General features: G+C 41.0%; 1 protein-coding gene across 1 annotated transcript in view; it reads left to right on the forward strand.

Annotated features, from left to right (window-relative positions):
- The window catches only part of VWCE (von Willebrand factor C and EGF domains), a 584,388-nt gene extending 562,616 nt beyond the window's left edge, over positions 1-21,772 (forward strand). The window contains exons 22-26 of the mRNA XM_078681086.1: positions 1,402-1,484; positions 2,280-2,370; positions 16,358-16,440; positions 17,446-17,551; positions 18,423-21,772. Of these exons, the coding sequence (XP_078537212.1) occupies positions 1,402-1,484; positions 2,280-2,370; positions 16,358-16,440; positions 17,446-17,551; positions 18,423-19,837 (1,778 nt within the window). The 3' untranslated portion in view covers positions 19,838-21,772. The remainder of the gene's footprint in view (positions 1-1,401; positions 1,485-2,279; positions 2,371-16,357; positions 16,441-17,445; positions 17,552-18,422) is intronic.
- Positions 21,773-24,917: the final 3,145 nt, after the last annotated feature.

Consider the following 24,917-nt stretch of genomic DNA (forward strand, 5'->3'; position numbering starts at 1 on the left):
GTCCTTCTTATTCCCACACATTCACCAGACACACGTATCATTCCTAACCTTAAACACCTACAGGAAATACCCTTAAACTAGTGTTTAAGAGAAATGAAGGTTAGCAAAGGTGTCAATAGTGGCTACAATACAAAACCTAAAAATACATGACTTTAAGGAACTCCTTTAACCCTATCACCCAGTTCCACCTTTAGTAATGTTAACATAGGGCTGCAGACACCTGGCAACTGTCCTCTTCCTTTACAGAGTTATACTCAAAAACCTAATTTTTAAGTGTAAATTCAAAACAGCTCTATGAAAATATACCAAACAAGAAAAAGGCACCAAATGGAGCCAAGGACCATGCAGCACCAAAGTATGGTTACATTTTGATAAGCGTTAATTTAGTTTGTGATCAATGTCTCCTATTGCGGGTTCCATTTAAAAAAAAAAAAAAACTTCAGTAGATCCCATTCACAGATATTGTGCTGTGGTTTACTCTTTTAGTAGTCCTGCATTACAGGAGAATACAGGAGTAAGTCAGGCGTACTCCTGAGATTATTGAGTAAACCAAGAGTACTGCAAAAGTAAATCATACTTATGCATACGCTCATCTTTGTGAACTCATTTATAAACTTTCATCTACTTGCCCAACCTGCAAAACATTTTGCCTGCTTCAATGTTGCATTGTAAGGCCACTGCCCTCCCCAAGTGTAGTTAACATTTTCAAGTGGAGCTGGGGGTGCAAATTTATTATGGGGGAAAAGCTGAGATTTTCCTGCAGTGATTTTTCGAGTCCAAGGCAACTTCACATTGTGCTGTTTTGCTGTCCTGGATCTTACTCCCTCACCTCAGGAACAGGGTCAAATTTAGCTTTCAAATTTCCTTCTTCTGTCCCACTGCTGTGGAGTCTAATTGCAGCAGAGTGCATGAAAGTTCAAAGGTTGAAATGTTGTAAGTGACATAAACAATACAAGAAGTATGTGTAGAAACTCTGAGGAGCAGGGAAGAATAGGGTTCCCTTAATAGAATGAACAGAGCATTTGTATTACCCACTGAACTGTCTCTCATGGTAATTTGCTAGAATGGCATTTCCTTTGTGTTATACCATGCCTTTTGCAACAGAGAAAGCAGTATGGTGGTGGAAGAGAAAGGGCCAAATGTGGGGTGGGGATGGGAGAAAGGATCAAGAAAGTTTCTTCGGTACCCCAATACAAAGAGAAAAAGACGGGGGTCAGAGAATCTTTCTGTTTGAGAAGAAAGATAAGAAATAATTGTGTCTAGGCCTTATCAGCAAGCTCTTCAAAATAAAATATGCTGGACTCAGAGCGGCACAGAACCACAGACACAAACTCCCACTATTCTTTGTTGAAGACTTAGCCTCATTCTGGCCTCTCAGTCCTTTTCTCTCTCCCTCTGCAGACTGTACATACAAAGGGAGGAAGGTCCTGGATGGACAAGCCTTCCAGATGGAGAAGGACCCCTGCACACAGTGCACCTGCCAGGTGAGTGGGTCAGTGAAGGTCCATGAACGGGATGAATTTGCGACATGATGAAGGGAGAAAAGGGTGGAAGGCAGAGAAATTGACAGTTGGCTGGAGAGAGGCAGGCAACACGAGAAAGGAATGAGAGGTGAGATGTGATGAAGAGAAAAGATAGTCTCATGCTCACCTTATGACATTATATTGAATGTTCTGCAGCGAGAAAATAAATCTTTTATTTCACATTCATCTTTGCCTCTTATAACCTGTACCATATTTTAACTTCCTTCCTTTTCCATCACATTTTTTTTAAAGTCCCATTACTGCTCTCTGCTTATTGGATTCAACTCTTGTTTCAGTATTTTTCATCCTTCCCATGCTCTACCCAACCATTATACCATCTCCCTCTTCCTTACTATGCAGGTGTCTGCAAAATTTTTTAGATGCCACCTCTCTTTAATGCCTACAGTCCTCCTTTTCTCTGTGCACGCATACGCCCCTGATTCTACATCTCACTTCTCCTTTGCTATTTTCTGCTTTCTTTCTCTACTCTATCATCACCTCCTTCTAACACTCCTTTCACCCTTCACTGAATTCCATCTCTTCTCCCTTTCATAGATTCTTGTGATTCTTCATATCCACTCCCCTTATCTATTGTATTTCTTCTCCATTGTTATCTTCCACCTGCTCTCTGTCCCTTGCTTGCCACTTTAATCTCATCCTCTCTGAACCTTCATTTTCATATCTCCTTGCTCTTCCCTCTTCCCTCTCTCCTAAAACCTATGACTGCACTCAATGGGTACTATTTTTCTCCTTCAGCGTGGTGAAGTGAGTTGTGAAGAAATAACATGTCAGCTGTCCTGTTCTGAGCCCTACACGCCTCCAGGAGAATGCTGTGCCACCTGCTCAGGTATATGTATACCTCAAAGCTTGCCTTTTATCCACTCTATCGGTCAGGCCTCTCTCTGGAGTAACCATTTCTTCTCTTACTCTTCTGGTGGGAAATAGAGACTAGAGAGGATAGTGTGGAATTTGGTCAACTTCATAAAGAGTTATATAGAACCCACTTTTTTAAATACTTATCCAAGCTCAATCACTAGATGGTTTAAATTTGAACGGAATGAATCTATTATTGTTTTACAATGAAAAACGATATTTACAAATAAGTTACCTTTTCATTTTCTAACATAACATATGATCAAAGACTTTTCCTTCACTTTTACACTGCATCCTGCGTTCTCTGATCCTATGACTGGTTTCTTCTTACATTGTCCATTGTTCTATGTCTTTCACCGCTGAGGCAACCCATGTTTCCCTCCCTTCTAATGTCCTCCATTCCCTCCTATGCTCCTTAATTCCTCAGATGTTTTTGGATGTTCAAACTTCACACATAAAGTTCCAGCACTGGTTCTAGAGATTCCAATTTGATTAATGTTTACTCTTAATATATCTCTCAATGAACACCACTCCTTAGTTCAACCCTAACCTTAAATCTTCTGTTATTCGGTCAGTCCTGCTTAGCCAGTGAATGAGACACATTTAGTCCCCTTCAGGTTGCCTAAAAGACTTGCTCTGAATTATAACCAAATCTTATGTGACAATTGAGCAGATTTTTTTTCCTTTTTGTCTATTCTATCTTGTGATTCTGTTCCCTCTTCTCTGCATCTCCTAACATCATAAGAGCTGTGAGTTAAAGTCAATTTCCGTCTAGCTCAGCACTCATGACTGTAACATGTCCACTGATTCCAAAGAACATATGGCTCACATATGCCTTTTAGGCAATATGCTGGAAGTAGGATGGTCATTGCCTAGCCCTCCTAAAGCAAGACGAAGGCAGGTTGTCTGTGTGTGGTGCTGATATAGTTCTGTGCCTGGGTCCTCCTCCTGAGTTTTTCAATGAAGAAGTATTCATGAAACCTCATGCAAAACTGTCCATTCACAAGTAGCACAGGCCAACAGACGTATCCACTCACATAAACCGGTTACCTAAATACATTACACCAACTTTGACTTTACACATCTCACCTGGATTAGGGGAATGTGAAATGGAACATGTTAGCCCAGATATTACGATATATCCTATTCGGGATTTTGTGACTCTGTACTTCACGCAGTTCACTAGCTCATCATATTATATAGTTCCACAGCAAAATCCACTTGTCATCAAAACTACTGAAAATCACACAATGCTCCTTCTAGATTTTAGATTTTAGATGTGTGCTTGTGGGAGGTTGCTGTTGATAGGGTGTAAACATTTTTTCACTATCTCCCAAATCTTTGGGTTTCACATGGGCATTACCCTGTCCATACAAACTAATGTGATTCTAAGTCCAGAACTATCTGCCAAGAGGAAACACTTTCCACTGGTTGATGGTAGCACAGTAGGTAGGCAGACAAAATATCGAAATTAAAATATCGATATACAATAATATCGATGTTTTAATATCGATGGTATAGTATATCGATGTGCCATAATATCGACAGACAGAATATCGAGATTAAGGTATGTATGTTAGTAATATCGAAATTTTGATGTTTAGTGTTATGTATTTTATTATGTTGTTTATATGTTTGCTAAATATGTTTAGAAATGTATGTTTGAAAATTAGTAATTATGTTAACATTTTGCGTTTTAGTATCAGAGCGGGTTGTGGGTTTATAGGGGAATAGGGTGGGAAGTAATTTAATAATAATTAAATAATTAATATATATTTTTAAATATTTTTTAATTAATTATTAATTTGTAATTAATTGAAACTAATTAGTTAATTACATTAATTAGATTTAATGTGGTAATATATTTAATTTAGTGTTATTGTTAATTAATAATTAATTGGTAATTAATTAATATTAATTAGTTAATTAAATTAATTAGATTTAATGTGCTAAGATATATAATTTATTGTTATTGTTAATTAATAATTAATTGGTAATTAATTAATGTTAATTAGTTAATTACATTAATTAGATTTATTGTGCTAATATATTTAATTTAGTGTTATTGTTAATTAATAATTAATTTGTAATGAAATAATATTAAGTAGTAAAATAAATTAATTAGAGTTAATGTGTTAATATTTTTAATTTATTAATTTTTGATATTGTTAATTAATAATTAATTGGTAATTAATAATTATTAAGTGATTAAATGATTTCATTTATTTATGTGTAGTGGGTTGTGTGTTTATAGGGAAACAACCATTACAATGCAACTTTTACAACGCACTACCATTACAACGAAACTTTTACAACGCAAAAAGTATTACAACGCATGCATTTACAACGCATGTTTTTACAACGCAGATACCTTTACAACGCATACCATTACAACGTAAGTATTGGTAAGTATATAATTATATTTAAAATGTTATAGTTTTGGGTTTTTGGGTCAAGGGGTATTTTTAGGGTTCAGGGTCAGTTTTTAGTTTTTGGGTAAAGGGGTATTTTTAGGGTTCAGGGTCAGTTTTTAGTTTTTGGGTGAAGGGGTATTTTTAGGGTTCAGGGTCAGTTTTTAGTTTTTGGGTAAAGGGGTATTTTTAGGGTTCAGGGTCAGTTTTTAGTTTTTGGGTAAAGGGGTATTTTTAGGGCACAGGGTCAGTTTTTAGTTTTTGGGTAAAGGGGTATTTTTAGGGTTCAGGGTCAGTTTTTGGTTTTTGGGTAAAGGGGTATTTTTAGGGTTCCGGGTCAGTTTTTAGTTTTTGGGGTACAGGGGTACAGTGTAAAAATTAAAGTAAAATTAAATTTAAATTAAATTAATTAAATTAAATTAAATTAAATTAAATTATATTATATTAATTTTAATTAATTTACATTAAAAAATTATTATATACTTACCAATACTTACGTTGTAATGCTATGCGTTGTAAAAGTATCTGCGTTGTAAAAACATGCGTTAATATTTGTAAAATTATATGTATTTTTAAATTAATTTTAAATTATTATTAATACATTTAAAAAAACGATATTTTTAATTTCGATATTTTTGTACAACGATATTATTTTTTCGATATTTTTGTACTTACCATTATGTAGATATAATTTCGATATTTTTGATTTCGATATTTTTGTGTCGATATTTTTGTATGTAGATATTCTGTCTGTCGATATTATGTCATACATTCAGCACAGTAGTAAAGGACTCTTGCTTTGCAGGGTCTACTCAGGTAAAGGACTCACATGGAGCTCTACAGCATCCACCTCACAACATTACTGTGCACTTCAATCACACGCCCCTCAGAACAAGGTTGTTCCACTGCTCCCCACAACACTTGTACTTTAACCATTCAACAACACATAAACTTCACAATCAGTATTCTCATTACATTCCACAGAACTCACAACATAATTCACTGCACTTGCATTGTGCTAAAATGAAAGCCCTCAGTTCTCACATTGCCCTTCACTGCTGTCACACCCCATGGAAAAATGGGGCAAACTCTTTCCCCATTACCGGACGCACAGCGATAATGGGAGCATTTCAATAATGCAACGTTTTAAACCAAGTTTGTTCCAACGTTTATTCAAAGTTTATTCAAGTTATTCACGGTATCTATGATTTATCCAAAGTCACTTGCGAGGTATTCTACTTGCATCACTATAACCTCAAAAGCTACAGACATGCCGAGGCCTTAATCGGTAGCTGGGAGTGTATGCAGGTAATCTTCATAAATTCATCACGATAACCCAATGCATTTCGGGCCTTGTCATAGCCCTTCATCAGGGGTATTTCTACAATTAAAAAACAATGTCTCAATACAAAAAAGATGTATCATTGTACATATTTAAACACATTTCTAAGCGATTATTTCATAACCTTTTCAACGTTTTCCTGCTAACCGTGACCATAAACCGCCACTAAATTCTTAATTGATGTCTAGGTCTCCCTCCCTTGTTCTCCTCATGTATAGTTGAATTTATACATCCCCGTGTAATTATCTTAAACATACAAGATGCAATGTGATGCCTCAATTTAATTTCCAAGCTGATTATAACTGTCCTTATACATACGCAAATTCAGATGCTGTTATTAAAGTAGGTTTTCGAGCGGAATCTCTTCCATCGTATTCCTTACCTTTACAAACATCCTTCTCATACCCTCCCAGGTGGTTCACTAACTGTGTTTCACCCGCCATTTGCTGCTTAAACACCTACGTTCCAACTCCGCCCCAAGGTGACTCTTATTAACCCTGTGTTTCCCACTACTCTCCATTTACGATATCTTGACCCTCCCCTCACCAAATATCCATCCTAAATATTGCGTATGTTTAAATTCCCTATTTACACTAACTGAGTAGAAACCAAGCTGGTCCTGTGGAATATTGATAAATTATGTTCTTCCTCGTGGTATTACAATACAACTCCCACCAAGCATTATGCTCGCTATCCTAAAGTGTCTGGATAGTTTCTAAACATCAATTTAGATTACCCCGCCCACCCTGTTGGTCTAAACAACGTTGATTAAAAGGTATCATATGTAGCGTGTTTTACACACAAAAAACTGATTATTTACAGTATAATATAATCATTATTCCGAACGTGTATATTATATGTACAAGAGCATAGCTTCAAAAAACATCCGAATGTATTGTGCCACAGTCTTAAGACGTAGTCCGGGAATCAATTTCTGAAAATGTGTTCTTCCAACAGTCTCGCAAGTGACTTCATCGTGTTCATCCATTAATATCCTTGTCAAAGTGTGTGCTACTCGTCGAAAGGCAGACAATAGGGAATCCGTAAGAGAGTGACAGAGTGCACACCGGTTCCAACCCATAGCATTCATACTGCAGCACACAACTTTTATAATGCATACCTCCACACTCACGCCTTATCACAGTATTCACACAAAAACAGCATTCAAGCTGCACCTCACTAAACTAACACTGCATCTTAGAACACTCAATGTACCACACTGCACTAATATTGTGCCTTGTAGCATTTACTCAGCATCCAACAAATGATTTTAAATACCCCAGCACACATTCTATGTCCAGTACACCCCATACAACTCACAGTACACCTCATAACACTCCAGCTGTACCATACACACACAGGGCCTCACATGCAACTTCACAGCTCGCCCTCACACTGCAGTATATAATCATACATAACTCTTCCAATTATTGATCTTATGCCTGATAGTCTTCTAGGCTAGAGTTCTGCCTACTACTATGCAAAAAATCCTGGGGTTTTCTCACATTCCAAATTGTTCTTATCCTTGCAAATCAACACAATATGTTAATTTTATCACCAGCCGCGGTCCGTGCAGGTAACAGCGGAGGGGCAGTGGGGCCTAGCAAGGGACAATGTAGAGGGACAATTAAATAAATAATTAATTTTCCCTCTGCATCGTCCCTCGAAATACCACCTTCCCGGGCCTCACCACTCCACCGCTGTTACCTGCACGGACCGCGGCTGGTTATTAACATGTTGTTACTATACATCAGGATCATTGAGAAGATCCTGCTAGATCTTCGTGCCGATTGCAAAAAAAACCACATTATTGAAACTATTGTCCTCTCTAGCCCTAGCTTCTAGAATTCCATTAATATGAAGAAGATGTGAAAGACAGAGTGACCCAACTTCTTTTGAAATTGTCTCCCTATACACCTTTATCAGTCACTGTGCGCTCCTTGCACTGGTGCCTGATAGGAAAGAGATGCTTTTTTATCATGTATGTGAATTTATAGCAAAACAAAAACTGAGAAACCTCTTTGCAGGAAACTAAATAATAGAAAAGCAATATTAGGGAAAAGCTGTTTTAAGAAAATATAAAAAAATCAAGGACACATTTTGTGGTTTAAATCTTTTTATTGATTTCCAGAACAGATAGCAAAATTGAAAACATGACCCCCAGCTCTCAGAATCATCTTAGACAACAAGTGTCGCAGTAAGCGTTATTACTCTAGTAAATGCATGGAGCGGGTCTGTTAGAGGCAATACGCCAAAAAAAGGAAAACCAACAGTCCGACCCTCCACCCCCCTAAAGGACACATTTTAAAGGAAAATTAATTTTACTGAACTGTTCTAAATGACATTAAAATTGGGGCAGTGAGGGGTTCTTGGGTTCAGGGATGGGTGATGTTTAGGGGTGATGAGGGTTTTTAGGGGTCAGTGATGGATGAGTTCTGGTGTAGAAGGATGTGTTTAGGGTTCAGGGATGGGAGTAGTATAAGGGTGGTTGGGGCTTTTAGGGTTCAGGAATAGGTGGAGTTTAAGGGTGGTGAGGATTTTAGGGTTCACGGATGAGTGGAATTTAGGGGTGGTGAGGATTGTTTAGAGTTAAGGGATGGGTGGAGTGTAGGAGAGTTGAGATGTTTTTAGGGTTAATGAACGGGCAGAGTTTAGGGCTGTGAAGGGTTTTTAAGGTTGAGTGATGGATAGAGTTTAGGGGTGGTAAATAATTTTTAGGATTGAGAAATGGGTGGAGTTTAGGGGTGCTGATGGGTTTTGTGGGTCAAGGATGAGTGGAATTTATTGCCAGAAAGGGCTTTACGGTTCAGGAATGGGTGGAGGTTAGGAGTATGAGGGGTTTAAGGCATCAGAGATGAGTGGAGTTTGAATGTAGAAAGGGGTGTTTAGGTATCAGTGGTGGGTAGAGTTTAGGGGTGATCAGGGTTTTTTAGGGATCTGGGATGGATGGTGGTTAGGGGTGGTGATAGGGTTCTAGGGGTCAGGATTGAGTGGTGTTTAGGGGTGGTGAGGAGGTTCTAGTAGTCAAGGATGGGTGGTGTTTAGGGGTGGTGGAGGCTTAGTAGTGGCAGACTACCTGATATCGAAGCAGTGGCGTAACATAGGCCCCCACAGCCCCTGCGGTGCAGTGGGTTGCGCCAGGGACCCCCTCAGCACCTACCGTGGCCTGAGAGCTCCATACTGGCTCCGCTGGGGGACCCCTCCATGTACTTTGCAGAGAGGACCCTCAAATTTCATTACGCCACTGGATCGAAGGGCATGCATAATTATTTTCATCTCAACAATTACCAAGTAAAGTGGTGCCTAGGATGTGTACACACACGTAAGCACACAATCACAGTCACACACTCTCTTCATGCTCAATGTCAACTTACATTTTCATGTCAAATGAGCCACTGAAGTACATATTTTCTTCAAAAAACACAGAGACACTGAGAAGACCTTCAAAGTATTGACAGTAAGATAGACAGGAGGATGGTTCATTACACAGAATATCTGATGCTACTGTTAAATGCTGTGATCCAAAGGACAAGGGTTTGTACCCAAGGTTGGCAAACGTAGTTTTCCATCCTTCAGAGGTTGGTAGATTGAGTACTATATTGAGCAATACAACATCTGTTAATTACAACACTTCCATTTGGCAGAAGTATTATCTCAAAAGAGATAAGGGAAAGCAGCACAACCAGAGGAAGTCTTGTTACAGTGTCAGAGACATGTCTAGATGCATTATATTGTGTACACAGCTGTGCTAACTTAACATCAAGTCTGAAACAAAGTTCTTAAAATGAATGAGTCTTGCTTCATTTGTGGCAAATGAGGCAGAATCATGTTTTGTTGTGTGTACAAAGTTGCCCCATGCCCTTCTTCTCAGTGCTCTCGATGCTGAAAAGCAGAAACACTTTATTTCTTTGCACTACCTCAATTCTTGTTTTCTGCAGTGTGCCCTTACTAAGTCTCCAGTTTCCGTGATAAAGTGATCAACATGCTAAAACTTCAAAATGCTTCAAAGGAAAGGCATTGTGCTTTGCTGGATATTGCAACACTGTGGTTCATAGTGAAATGGTCACAAGCAGCCGGGAAACATCCTTTACAACGCAACTTTTACCACGCAGTGCTTTTACATCGCAACTTTTACAACGCAAACCATTACAACGCATTGCGCTGGGGGGCGCTCTAGGATAGGGAATAGATTTAATTTACTATCCAACACCTTCCCTACTATCCAGGGGGACTGGAGTTGGAATAGTAAATTAAACTATTCACTATCCAGCACCCCAAAGCGCTATGCGTTGTAATGGTATGCGTTGTAAAAACTGCGATGTAAAAGCATGCGTGGTAAAAGCATGCGTTGTAATGTCATACATCCCAAGCAGCCTAACATGAATACTGTGAGGTGAAAGGTGTATACACTCTTTCTAATTAAGGCAGGACAGAGAGAGAACCAGAAGCTGAGGGACATGCTGTCCATATGGGCACTTTACTAAGAAGACACTGGTTCAATAAAGGTAAGTGGGGCATTACATGGCTCTATATTAAATAACATACTGTAACACTGTGATGCTGTCAGACAAATAGGAACTTTGTAAACTATTTGCTTAGGGTTGTGTGATGAATAATGATTGGGGTCTATATTTTATTCACCTGTATAACAATCTTGATTGCTAATTTATCTATCATCAGAGGTATCATTCTAATTCATATGATTTATATTAGGTTAACACATAAAACACTAATTGTGTTAAAATATCTATGTTTGTGTGAGCATTAATTCTAGGGGTTCAAGGCATTGTTAAAATAAGAGCTTCTTTGGCAGGTCTGTCTGAATCCAGGGTTCTCCACTCTTCTGAGTGCGACTGCAAGAGCACGAAGCAAGTTTGAAGACTCACATGATGGCAAATATATAGGATCTTGAACAAAATTCATTTTCCGTTTAGCAGTCAATGAAGTGCCTCCTAGTTCTTTGAATAATTTCTCTAGCTGCAAGCCTAAAACCAGAGAGGCTGCCGGGCTTTGGATGATTTGAGTTTAGCTTCCAGGGACATCAGTGGTGGCTGGTGACATTTGAAAGTGGTGTGGTGTAAAATTTAGATATGACTTTTATGTGAGCAACACAGGCAAGTTTAAAGAACACAAGTGGGGTCCAGGCTGGATCCTCCTCAAAAGAATAAAAAAAAAAAAAGATTGTCAAATGGTGCATTTTAAAGCAATTTCAATTAGTAATAAAGCAAGGCTTATAAAGCAGCTGGAACATATAGTTTTGAAATAGTGAACACATAAAAGACTGCCCTATATCTTACTGCATTAATATGTCCACTATTCCAGTGGGCACCTTGCACCAGTCCAAACGACCCCTTATTGATGGTAGGTTAAAGACAACCTTATAGAAAGCTATCCTAGTGGTAGCTGTGGAGAGCAGCCTTCAGGCTAAGTCTTGAAGGAATGTAAAGCAGCTTGTTTTACCAGTCTATAATCTCTTGAATGATCAAATGAAAGGGCACCACACCAGGTATATATCAAATATATATATGTATTTATTCTAAACACAACCGCTCTAGTCTCTTTATGAGGCTAGAGGCAAAAGTACAATACAAGGACTTTAAATAGCACACAGTGACTAGCACACTATACGTTTTGCCCTAGGGGCCTCACAAACCATATACTACAATAGTGGTATAAGAACCACGTGAGGGATAGAAGTGAGGCCTAGGGCCTGCAGAACCACTGGGGCAATCAGGAACCACCCAAGGTAGGGACGCAGGAGACTCATGGGGGATGCATGCAGTGTCTAAACACAACCGCGAATCACCATAGACTTCTATGAGGAAAGTTTAAGTTACAGTTTTAAAGTTTAAGGACACTTAGGAGTGGACTGCTGTGAAACCCCTTTAGACTAGGACACTTCGAGAGTCAAGACCCACGGGAGCACCGGAGTACTCGTGTTACCTCACTAAGTGAAGCCAGGTGCATAGGTGTGTTTTCGTGTTGGGTTTCGTCGTCGGTTCCAATGGAGAGCTGCGAAGAAGTGCTACAGGTGACCAGAGGAAAAAGTGTCCTGGTGGATCCAAAGGTGATTCGGAGATTCAAAGAACCTGAAAGCATAGGGGACAGAGTCTGGGTCACTAGCCAGTGACCAGGATGGCGATTAGAAGATTCCAGCCGATGTCAGGCGCTTTCAAGTGGAGTAGGTGAAGCTTGACTCTTCAGCCACGAGGACCAAGAGGCGTCGACGGGCCAGGACCTGGATTCGAGCTGTCCCACAAAGGACATCGAGTGCTGCTGCGTCGGAAACCGGATTGGGCCCAACAAACCTTGGCAAAAGCAACCCACGCAAGATGTAGAGATTGGCTTTGGTGCAGACCAGCAAGGTCTGAGGTACTCACCCTTTGGAGGGGAGTCAGATCACGTCTGGAGCAACCAGGAAACTCAAGAAACAAAGGATTGTCCTTCGTGGGGACAACGGACTAGGGATCGCGAAGGAGCCTCAAGCTGCGGTGAAGAAAACGGGCCCACGGAACACTTGCGGAGTGTAGGCCTCTCAGCTTCGGTGCAAAAGGTGCTCGGGCAAGGGCAACAAATAGCCCAGTGCACAACTTCTGGAAACTTTGGGAAGTAGGTGCACTTGCAAACTTGCAGGATGTCCAGGCGTTCCGGTCCCGCATCTCTCGTGATAGCTACAGGTGTCAGCTTTCGTGTCAGCCTCGTAGATGTCTGGAAGTCCATGTCTTGTGTCGCAGATTATTTGGGATCCGGCGGGAGCCTCGAAAATGCAGACCGGCAAGATGCTTCTTTGCTGCCTGTTTGAACAGGGAGGTCACTCCTTGAACTCAAGGGAGATTCTTCCGTCTTCCAGTCGATATGGAATGTAGAAGGTCCAGGATTTCGTCTTCAGAGTTTCGTCCAGTGTAACCTAAAGTCTCATGGACTGGGTTCCTATACTTATACTAAGTTTAGGGGTTGGACTAACTCTAGGGTCCCACCTATGGGAGGCCCTGGGGAGGGGGTGGTTACACCCCTTCCCTTTGTCTAGTTTCGCGCCAGAGCTGGGACTGCCCCAGCAAATGGTTTGAACTGGGAAATGCATGGAGCACTTTGTGTGCCCCAGGCAGTGTCTGAAAAGCATTCACTGAATGCAACCCACCCTGCCCCAATACACTAAAGCCGGTCTGGGGAGGTTCTAGCACTTCCCTGGGCAGGAAACCTATTGTCCAGGCCTTCCCTGTCGGAGTTTCATCCAGCAGAAGGAGGTCAGGCTCGTGTCTGTGGCAGCAGCATCCATTTTGTGATGCTGGGGCTCTTTTAAACATTTACTGGGAAAGTAAGTGTGTACATGTCTTCACCCTCTAGAAGGGTGGAATGCTACCCCCACCACCAGAACTGGCAAACTTGCAGGATGTCCAGGAGTTCCGGTCCCACGTCTCTCGTGATAGCTACAGGTCTCAGATTTCATGTCAGCCTCTGAGATGTCTAAAAGTCCGTGTCGTGTGTCGCAGATTCTTCGGGATCCGGTGGGAGCCTCGAAAATGCAGACCGGAAAGATGCCTCTTTGGTGCCTGATTGAACAGGGAGGTCACTCCTTAACCTCAAGGGAGATTCTTCTATCTTTCAGTCGATATGGAATGTCGAAGGTCCAGGATTTCGTCTTCAAGTTTCGTCCAGGGTAATCTAAAGTCTCAGGGACTGGCGGGGGTAGTATTCCAAAGTGTTTGACACCAAACACGACACGTTTTGATAAAGCCTAACCAAAGTTAGCATTAACCATGAGGATTATAATGCACTTAAGAGTATATGGTATGGCCATATCACAGAAAAGCTATAAAGAAGGGATTCCAAAAGCTGCAGAGGGGCTTAGCTCATGCTAGGGCACCCTCTCACACAAAACCAAGCACTCTGCCTTTAGGATTGTCAAGGCCTGCCATAGGAGTGACTTATAGGTTAACATGGTGGATATAGGTATACTATATCCCAGTAACACCACCTTACACCACCTTACCCAGGCTGCAAGTGCAGACCTGTGGTGTCATTTTAGAAGGCTTCCCAGGGGTGGCATAATACATGCTTCAGCCCCTGGTAGACCTCTGTGGTACCTATGCCCTTGGTACCTAAGGTACCATATACTAGGGGTTCACAAGGTATCTCAGTAACCAATCTGGTATGTACCTAAAGTACATGCAATCAGTTTAGAGAGAGAACAGCTAGGCTGTGGTCCTGATTAGCAGGGCCACAGCCAGACTAAAGTCGAAAAACCAGTGAAACACAGCAAAAAGTGGGGGTAACCATAGGAAACAGACCCTACTCTCCTACAATGTGCAAATTGTACAACACAACAACTTCAGCCTTTTAAAGTGTTTTTTTTTCCAGTGTTTTTCACTGCATGCAGCATCAACTTTGGAAGAAAATGCTCTAACCAGGCTTCGGGAAAGACCCACAGCTGCTCATTGCAATCAGTCATATAGATATATGTAAAGACTGGTCTTTAAGTGGGATGAAAAAGCTGTTGACTCTCTAAAACGGAACACGTAAAATACATTTCTGTGATTCCCATTATGTTCTACCCGACCGGTATTTTGGTTTCTATCTGAGATGTATTGCATCCCAATATATAACACAACAACCAACTACAACTAAAACCTATCAGTACGATTGGCTTTGTCAATGGTTGTTAGGTGTTTCACATAAATGAGTAACAACAAGGATGTGTTATAAATAATTAACCTTCAAAAGTTTCAATTCTGAAATTTCAATAGTATTAGGACATAGGCAGGCCACAATGTAAGGAGCCCGTCTTGTGCAGGCAGAAGCCATAACAATCTGTACTTCTGTTTTGTGACAGTACATCAGAAGAATTGAACACAATTTACACAAAAACTTTAATCAAAGAAAGCAAATTAAATCATATTTGTTAATATAAGTAACAGAGGAAAGATTATAGTAAATAAACATACCCAAGTTTCAGGCAGTAGAAATCAGAAGTGGAGCCGTTACCATTATTGGAGGCCACCAAATAATTGACGAACAAAAAGAAGACCCCTAATGCCCAAGACTTCAGTGTTGTTGCTGATAAGTCTCAATGAGCTTCTACCCATCAGCGGCAATATAGACAACCTACTTCTTGAACCGTTAGCAAGTTAGACCTTCACCATCATTAAATAGATAAACAATTGAATAACATTTGCATAACTAAAAGTTAGAAAAACCACAACAATTGATCAAAGCAGCTGGGTACGTTTTTGAATTGCAAGCCAAATGTGACGCAGTTACCAAATCAAGTTTGCCAGTGTGTATTGTGAAATTCACCAAATATGCTATCAATCGACAAAAAAACAAGCAGCAGGCATGCCCCTGGAGCACTCTTTGTGCGGAAGTCTGCCTAATGCTACAGTTATAATCAATATTCACTTTAAATAAATGTTTTGGGTAGATACGTAGTCAATATGTTTGCGACTATTACTTGCATTTTACAAATAGAAGAAGTAATGCACATGTATGGGCCAACAGTGCATAGACATTTATTTAAGAATCTGTGAACATCTGCTCTAACTCTCTCACAAGGGGAGTACTGCTTGGTGCTCTGTGCAGAGCACATAGAAAAATGATAGAATGATATATTACCCGTATGATAGAATGATATATTACTGATTTTGAAATCAGTTTAAATTCAAGTGGACTTCTTCTAAATTCCCTAGGAGGTGTGCAGATGCCTTGCCTTTAAGGTTAAGCTTTTGAGAAACGATCTTTGCATGGAAAGGAAGATGATAATGAATATTTTAGCAGATCATGGGGCACTACAGGTTTTAAATCGATGTAAGAAGAGGCACTCCTTAGGATATTTTCCTAGACCAGCCGCAAAATGTGTTTTTTCATAAATTGATGCAATTGTGTACCTAACCACTGTATGGTAGATTAATGCACAGCATGTGAATCTTTATTGCACTGCAAAATACTTTTAGAAGTAAATATTTTGCTTAATCAGATTACAAATCCTAAAAATCATTGCAGAGTTTAAGAGTGTAGATTGTAGATGTATACAACATCTGCAGATCAGTACATCCTGCAGAAAGTTTACCTATCTTTAGAATGATTACAGGGCTTACTAATGACTGCAAATCATAAAGAAGGACTGCAGATTTTAGTAAATAATAACATTTCCTTGTGATCATGATGCTAAGCACATTGGATCCTCTCTAACCTTTTGTCTCCTTTGTGGACAGAGTGTCTGTACGAGGATCAGGTCCTAGAAGATGGAGGCTACTATGTATCAAAGGTGGATCCTTGCATCCTGTGTCACTGTGAGGTAGGTATGCCTTAAGCATAAACCCATTCCTCAAGATAGACAATAACAATGTTCATATTTAAAAAGCAGCGGTATCATTGAAAACATCAGGGTTTCTTCATCCACATTAAGAATGTGTTCATAATTCACCCACTGATGGTTAAAGCTTCTTGAACTTTTAAAAACGTCATTCATCACGAGAACCACTGCATTACATCAATCTTAAGAGTCATTTAATACCTGGATTAGGGACACTACTTAACAAATACTTAGGGTTCATGATTCACACGTATGAAGGCACATTTATTGGATGCATTAGTGACCATAACTCGCAGCCGCTAAGGGCCATTGATTCACTTTTACACAGGGCCAATGATTCACCCTCTTCAGACTTCTGATTCCATAACCGTAAGACTCTGATTGACATTTACAGTGAGCCTTTACTTCTCAGCTTTAGAAGAGCCACTCCAACGGCATACCTCTAATATAACGATGAAGAGCCCATGATTTGCTATGACTAAGGCCCCCGAAATTAACATACACTGAGTGAAAATAATTCATTTTCACTTCTTGGTTCAGAAAGGCTTATTACTCTTTTTGTGCCCACTTGGAGAGCCCCTGATTCACACCTATTTAGGCCTATAGTTCACATCATCATCGCTCCTCAGTCACATGCTCTGTTAGATATATGATTAACATTTACTAATGACCCGTAATATACATTTGCACAGAGCACATGATTCACCATGTTTTAGGCTAATTTTTCATGGTGCAGCTATGCTGATGGCTGATGATTCAAGCCTCTAAAGGCCACTACATCACACCAGTGAAGGACTCTAATTCACTGCTTGTGGTGTCTCATAAATATGGCTATGTCAATTTCAGTGAGGGACCCTAACCACAGACTAGGACACTCTGATGGTCCTAGTCTGTGGTTAGAGGAGGGAATATCAGAAGTGAACCACAGAAAAACTCTACCATCCATATATTCTGAGCTTTAGAGTAATCCTGCATTTTTCGCCATAGGCTGGAAATGTGCACTGTGAATGGAGAGGGGATTCTTGTCCACTGCTTGACTGTGAGCAGGCACCTGTACATGCAGCTGGAACATGCTGTCCGTTCTGTCCAGAAGGTATGTAACTATACGAGAGCATGTACGATTAGCACCACTGACAGCCACTCCCCTCTCATTTAGTGCTGTGTCCGCAGCCACAACTTAGGCAGCAGTCGGAATGATGGTCATTGTAAATTGATTGAGGAAAGATGCATCACGAGAGACACATGAGAATGTTGATGAAATCAAAAGAGGTGGAAACACAGCATGTAAAACAAACGGAAGCAGGAGCAGTAGTGGATACAAAGAGCAGTGTTCAATTACAAATGTTTGTTGGTGGAATAATTGTATAATTTGATAGGTGAGGGAAAAGCACAAAAGGATTAAGGATACTGAATGTGTCAGAAGGCTGACGAGTACTGGATATATTTGAAGGGTTGAGAAATAAGGTATGTCAGCAGAGCTTAAGGGACCAGAGATCATAGAATGATTGATTAACAGTGTATCATTGAAGGATATTGTGTGAGCATTGCTGGGAAAGGAGTTGTAGCAGTGAAGGCTGGAGACAACAGATAAGATGACAATTGAGTGACAAGACATAGTGGCTGTGTTGAGTCACAAGAGATGTTATATAGGTAGGAGATAGATGATTAAAATATTTCAGGAAGAAAAATACATGCAAAGGGTCGAGGAGAAATGAGAGGACAGGATGGGTGAAGGGAATTTATAATCTCACTCTGTAAACATTAGGTAGAGAGAATACCAGGGATGAAGTCAGAATGAGCAAGAGAGAACAGAATTACTATGGGAAACAGGTGACCCTTTGGGTGAGGACACAGGCAGAAATAAGGATCAGAAGTGCATGCCTATAAAACAGCATATTTTGCTTCATATAATCTTTCTCTTTGAAAGTTTTCTCATGATGCTTTATCACTGATTTTTCTTTCAGATGAAGACTTACCTTTGGATAGCCACATTTTATCCGATTTTGAAGAAATGGAACCAATTAAAGTTTTCCGAAATCCCAGAGGAGTAACCGACCTGTTGGTCAATACTGTCAGTGCTCCCACTCCTGCTACTTACCCGAAGCAACAATCCAAGCTCCGCAAACTCATTTTAAAAAGGAAGAGACCACCACTGGGAAAATTAGATAAACTGCCTGCTAACAAACAAAACATCCTCCTTTCTCAGGATATCTTCGGCTTACCAGATGAACGTTCCACCATTTCTGAACAGCACTCCACCTTTTCTGTTACAGCTAAGATGGGCACCTGGAACATTTCCATCCACATGACCAACAGCACAGTGCTTAAACCCACTCACCCACCTACCACTACATTCCTGTCAGGACTTAAAGTTACCCCTTCATATCCTACAATTACTCCAAATGTACCTCAAGTTTCGATTATCCAACCTATCAGCTCAAAAATAACTTACTTACCTAGGGTGCCTCCCACAAATGACATTTTCACAATAAGCCTTGCCCGCACGACTAAACCTCCTCCAATTCCTACCACAAAACCATACCCCTCTATGCATCCACCTCAAGACACCTCTCTTTCTCAGATTTTTACAGTAGATCATTTCTCATCTCTTGCTAGTACTGTTGTCCCTGCATCACTCTCAAGTCTTACAACTACCGCTAAGTCTTCTATGTTTTCTACAAAAGAAATCTCTGTTCTCCCTCTTTATTCCTCAGAAATCCATGTTCATTCGCAACCCCTTAGACAAGATAGCATGTCAAAGTTATATTTACCAAAATGTCCTGACTGCTCTATGTTTCCTAAACAATTAATTGATCCATCTCTACCTCATAAAATGATGGATGTCCGCTCTAAAACCATAAGTACAGGACCTTATCATACTCTTTCTACTACTGATTTCCCCAGGCAGTCATTGTCTTCTACAGTTGGAACCCCCTCAGTTCTCCAAGACGAGTTTCTTAGCTCCTCTTTGCCCTTGACATCACTCCTCAAAACGTTGATGCCTCGAAAACATGTACCCAATCCTCTTCTGCTTCCGATAGCATATCTGGATGACAGTGGCACAGTTACAGGCATTTTGGGACCTTCTTTTTCACCTACAAAAGTCTTTAGTGCTTGCATTACTTCCACAGACACTGTTGGAGATTCCCTGCCCCCTATAATAGGTGTGCCAGCTACCTCCAATACTCTGGTATTTGATTCATCTCTTTCACCAACAAAGACATCTTTAGTTATCCTGCAAAGCTCAAGGACCCTGCATGTCATGGAGGAACTTGGTGAGATAATAGGCCCTCCTGTGGCTGCTTTGGAAAGGAGTCACAAACTACTAGTGTCCCAAAGTGATCGGAAAATGCAGAGGCAGGAACGTCCCTCAGGATAATGTCACTAGCATCATCCTTACTCTCTTGCATCGAACTTAGGGTCAGCTCCAAGAGGAGACAACGTGGTTTTTATGTCACATACCCAATTTTGTCTTTCTCCTTTCAAATAGTGAAGAGGTTCAACATGTAATGCTCAGCCATTAGGAAGTACTTGCCCTTTCTTCCAACATACTACATTTACAAACAAAAAAATTTAAAAATGTTCACCAAGTTAAGTATTGGCCAGTAATCATTAGCAATGTGCCACAGCGTGCCACTTTTTTGAAGAAAGAGAATCCAACTGCAGCCTTAATGGAAGAAAAATGAATTCAGATTATTCTTACAATGATTACTGGGGCGGCATATATCCTTTGTCAACAAGGAAACAAAGGAGTGTTGATTAGTATTGGAAATAGATTCATCCTTTCCGCTGTTCAGAACTCTGGCTTCCTTTTAGTTCAACATTACTGTATGCAATTCAACTCCATTGTTTACACTGCTCCATATTCCTGCATTTCACTTCCAACAATGCTGTAGTGTATGAGCTCCACTATTCCATTAGGCGGTCCCAGGGTTCGATTCATCCCTTTTCTCTCCAACTTCTATTACTCCGCTCCTTCCTCTGCAGCATCCAATATTCCCCTTTCTTCAGGCTGAATTGGTTACTCTATCTTCCACAAATTTGTGACTAACTCTCACCGTCCCTGTCTCTCTCTTTCTAGATCTTCTTTCACTTCTACTATTACTCTCACACTCTCCATATTTATTGTTTCCCATCTTCTCATGTTCATCTACTTTGTTTTCTCCTCAGCTCCAATATTCCTCCTCTCTCAGAGACATCACTGTGCTCTTTATTTTTGCAGTTGCCTTTTTTGTCTTTTCTCCATGCTTTTCTGATTTATGCTCTATTATTATAAACGCTTATGAAATCTACATTATGCCCTGTGCCCTCTCTGGGCTTACCCCCCTCTCTCAGCCTCCGTTGTGTCAGCCTCTTGCTAAGCTCTAGAAGATCCCCTTTTCTACAAGGTCTATTATTTCTTACTGCTATCCAGGCTCAAGTTCCTTCCCGTCCCTACCAAGTATAATTCCCTTTCTTTCTCTCAGCACTCCAATATTGCCACTTATTTCTAAATTCAACAATGGTTTACTCTTTTCTGGTTTCATTGCCTTCTTCTTCTTTCCTAGCTTTACCACCCTATTGTACATTTTCTGGATTCACTCTTCACTTAGTCTCCTTAGGTTTCAATATGCCCTTTATCTCTCCAGGTTAGATGATGCTCTTGCTTCACAGCGATATATTGCTTCATCTCTCCATTCATTTACATTGCTTTACCTCCATTCTACGTACACTCTGATTTAAGGTTTCATTCTGCTGCCTCCAAGTTCCACTGGATTGATCCTCTCCAAGTTCCACAAGATTGAACCTCTCTCTTCCATGCATCCGTGCTTTGACCTGTGGTTACCTCCTAACTTCAAGGTAAGTGCTGTCTGGGTTTCCTCCATTCGTATATAATGAAGAAACAACCTTGTAATCAGTGATTTATTCTTGATGACTTTGGGCCCCACTCTGAGTTGTTCATAACCTTAGACGAGCCTGCTAACTGTTTGAGCGCAATAACTGCAGATAAAGACCCAGTAATTCCAGGTTAGCTGGGTTATTTCCCATTCCAAATACTTTATTTCTTATGGCTTCAAATATTTACTTATGTAAAAGCAATTTTCGAATGGAATCTATTAGGGGTTAATCAGTGTATTCTCGAGTAAGTTCCTGCCTACTCTAGTAATAACATGTTTGCACTGTAAAAATATATGAATCTGTATTTATTAGGACCCTGGTTTGAAATAACCTGCTTTTGGGGCATTTGGGTCACATTTATTTTCAGCAGCCTAGGCATAAATATATATATACATATATGCCATAACTATTTCATACATGCATTGTGACTACAAGATATATAAAACATAATGCTAGAATAATAGTTACTAGAAAATGTGAAAACAATAAACAGTTCTACTATGTTGTAGGAATATGTTTCCTCAATCCCACACCCGACTCGTACTCATTACTCTGAGCATGAAGTAAACTAATGGCGCCTAATGGAAAAATATTTGGATTGTTATACGGCATCCCTGAAAACAGCCTGCCTCTGTTTTTATCAGACTCTCAACTGGAAAAGGTGGAGGATGGAACACAGCTGTTCTCTTAATGAAAACATGTGCTCTGGCAGCGTAGCTTAGCTGAACTCTGCTTTGTTCCATGCGCCCAACCTCATTCTATTAGAGACAGAAACCAGCACTCTGGAATCTGACCTCTTCTGCATACTTCTGGAGTGAAAGCCTTCCTACCCAAGTGGTCAAGTCTCATTGTCTATATAACAAAATGACGACTGATTAGTCCAGCTGATTATGAGTGAAAAACAAGGCAGGTGGTGGAAAAATCCAGCCAGAACCAGTGGTCATAATATGCGCCACCTCTGTGCGCATATCATATCTTCCTATCTTGGTGTCTGTACCAGGCAACCCTGGGATATAGATATTTAGGGCATCTTGGCCAGACTCATGTCTACTGTTCTACTGTTAATCAAGCGAGAACAGGTTGTTGTATTCCATGCCTCTGTTTTGACATGTCCTCCCAATCACTGGAGTCTGATTCTGAAGTTGTTGATTCTGTCATCTTAATTTCCAGAGTTACCGATACCTGGACCATTTGGTACCAGAGTTTCTTGTTGGGTGTGTTGCTCTTCTGGACTCTAACGTTTTGGTTTTTCAGCACGAGCACTCAATCTACCAGCACAACAAATATGACCACCAGCACCATGAACACCACTTCTGCCACTATTATAAACACGACCACCATATGCCATCATACTCAAACTCACTACCGCATGCCTGTGCAATCAACATCCAATATAAATACACTCACTCTCATACTTTGACACTATCAGCATCATAGACCTACATGACCTCCATTATACGTTCAGTCACACAACATCAAGCGTCAAAACAAGCACCATTAATCCATACACCCAGAATCATAAACTAACACATCCCCCATCATATATACACACAACCAACATCAGACTGCAACTTACCTGCAATAGTAATATGACACACTCTTTTGGGATGGTAGTGTTGCCTGCTTGGCACTCAGGTGTATTTCCCTGCCCTATGTGCCTGTCTGAGTACATACCTGATATCCTGACTTTTTATTTTGACCTTGTCATCACAGTAAGTGTACGCGGGAAGGCCTAGGCCTGTCCCTGACTATGAGAAGTCCTGGAGCTGTCCTGCACCCTGGAGGGACCATCATGCGTATCCTCATTGATGACAGTGAACACATGACAATCCACTTTGACCAGTTGGACAGTGTACCATGTCTCTGGTTAAGAACACCGCAGTGGTTGCAGCATACCATGACTAAAGCAATCAATAGTATACCCATACCTTATTACTGGGTCACTTGGTTTGAGGACTACTGGCACACCTGTATAAAGCTGCACTTGTATGAGCTTGTACGGACCTTTCTGCTGACATTCTAAATGCATGTTAAACATGGTTGTATGTATAGCCAGTGCATCACATGCATGTTGTTTTAATGTGCCAGAGTATGGAAGCTAGTAGGATGCATTTCAGTTACTCCTGGCCAGGCCTTTCCTAGCTCAAGGTGAAGGGTGAGGTATGTGCTCCCATACATTGAAAGTGTACTGTAGCAGGAGAGAGAAGAAAGGGACAGTTGTAGGAAAGTGGAGTTCTGTTGCAGTAACCCCCCTACTTTTTGCCAGATTTCTGATGCACTTTGACTTGATGTGCCCTGGGTCCCTGCCAATCAGGTCCCCAGGGTCTGTGTTCTTTCCGAAAACTGCACCTTTGCACCCCCAATTGCCACCTCTCTGGCCACATGTAAGCCCTTTGTAAAAGGTACCATGGGTACCAAGGGCACTGTGACCAGGGAAGGACTCCAAGGGCTGCAGCACATATTTTGCCACCCTTGGAGGTCATGTACCTTAAGGCACACACTGGCATTGCAGGCTAGGTGTTTTGGTGCAGAGAAAAGTGAAGAGTCAACATAGTACATATACATGTGTGCCATGCCTGCAACCCACTGCCTATGGTACAGATAAAACACCCCTCTAGCTGGGTGCACTATACCGCTGGTGAGGGTACAGTTACATGTGTACTGTACCCCTACAGTGTCTAAGTCAATTCTTAGACATTGTAAGTGCAGTAAGGCCATAAAGAGTATATGGTCTGAGAGTTTGTCATTACGAACTCCACAGCACCATACTGGCTTTACTGAACTCTGGGAAGTTTGGTAGCAAACTTCTCAGCATAATAAACCCACATGGATTCCAGTGTGGGATTTATTATACAATGCACTCAGATGGCATCTTAGAGATGCCCCCTGAAAAACAACCAGCCTCTGGTGGGATCCCTGACTAGTAAAAACCATCCAGCCATCACAAGACAAGTTTGTGGATGACTGGGGAGAGAGTCTTTCCTGGTCAGAGGTGTTCACACCTTCCCCAGGTGAGGAAGAGCCATCTGTGGCAAGGTCTTGCCACCTATGCAGCGCGGCCTACAGCCTCTCCTGCTATCAGTAGCAGGCCCCTTCTAGTCTCACCCCATTTTCTGCAGACGGGACAAATGAAAACTGCTCAGAAGGTGTGTCCACCACTGCCAATCCCACCACTCGGGTGGGGGAGGCAAGGTGAAGCCCACTCTTTATTGCTCGCCATCTTGCAGATGGCAGGCACTCTCCAGTCAGGATTAGGGAGTGTGCCCACTTCCCCACCAAGGGTGTAGTCACCCTAAGGTCAGTAGCCCATTGGCTAATAACCTGAGACCCCTAAAACACCCCCTAAGTGCAGTATTTAGGGGGCAGCCCTGAACCCAGAAGGCAGATTCCCACAAACTACGAATAAGAAAGATGAAAGAAGAGGCCCAGCAGAGGAGACTGCAGAGAAGAACTGACTTTGCCCCAGCCCTACCGGCCCATCTGCAGTTTCCAGAGATCCTAAGCCAAAAGTCACCTTGTCCTGCAGCGAGTGACCGCCAGAACCCATGGGAGGACTGACTGCCTTCCACAAAGATCGGATC

This window comes from Lissotriton helveticus, chromosome 3_1, assembly GCF_964261635.1.
Source record: "Lissotriton helveticus chromosome 3_1, aLisHel1.1, whole genome shotgun sequence".
In the NCBI taxonomy this organism is placed as follows: Eukaryota; Metazoa; Chordata; class Amphibia; order Caudata; family Salamandridae; genus Lissotriton; species Lissotriton helveticus.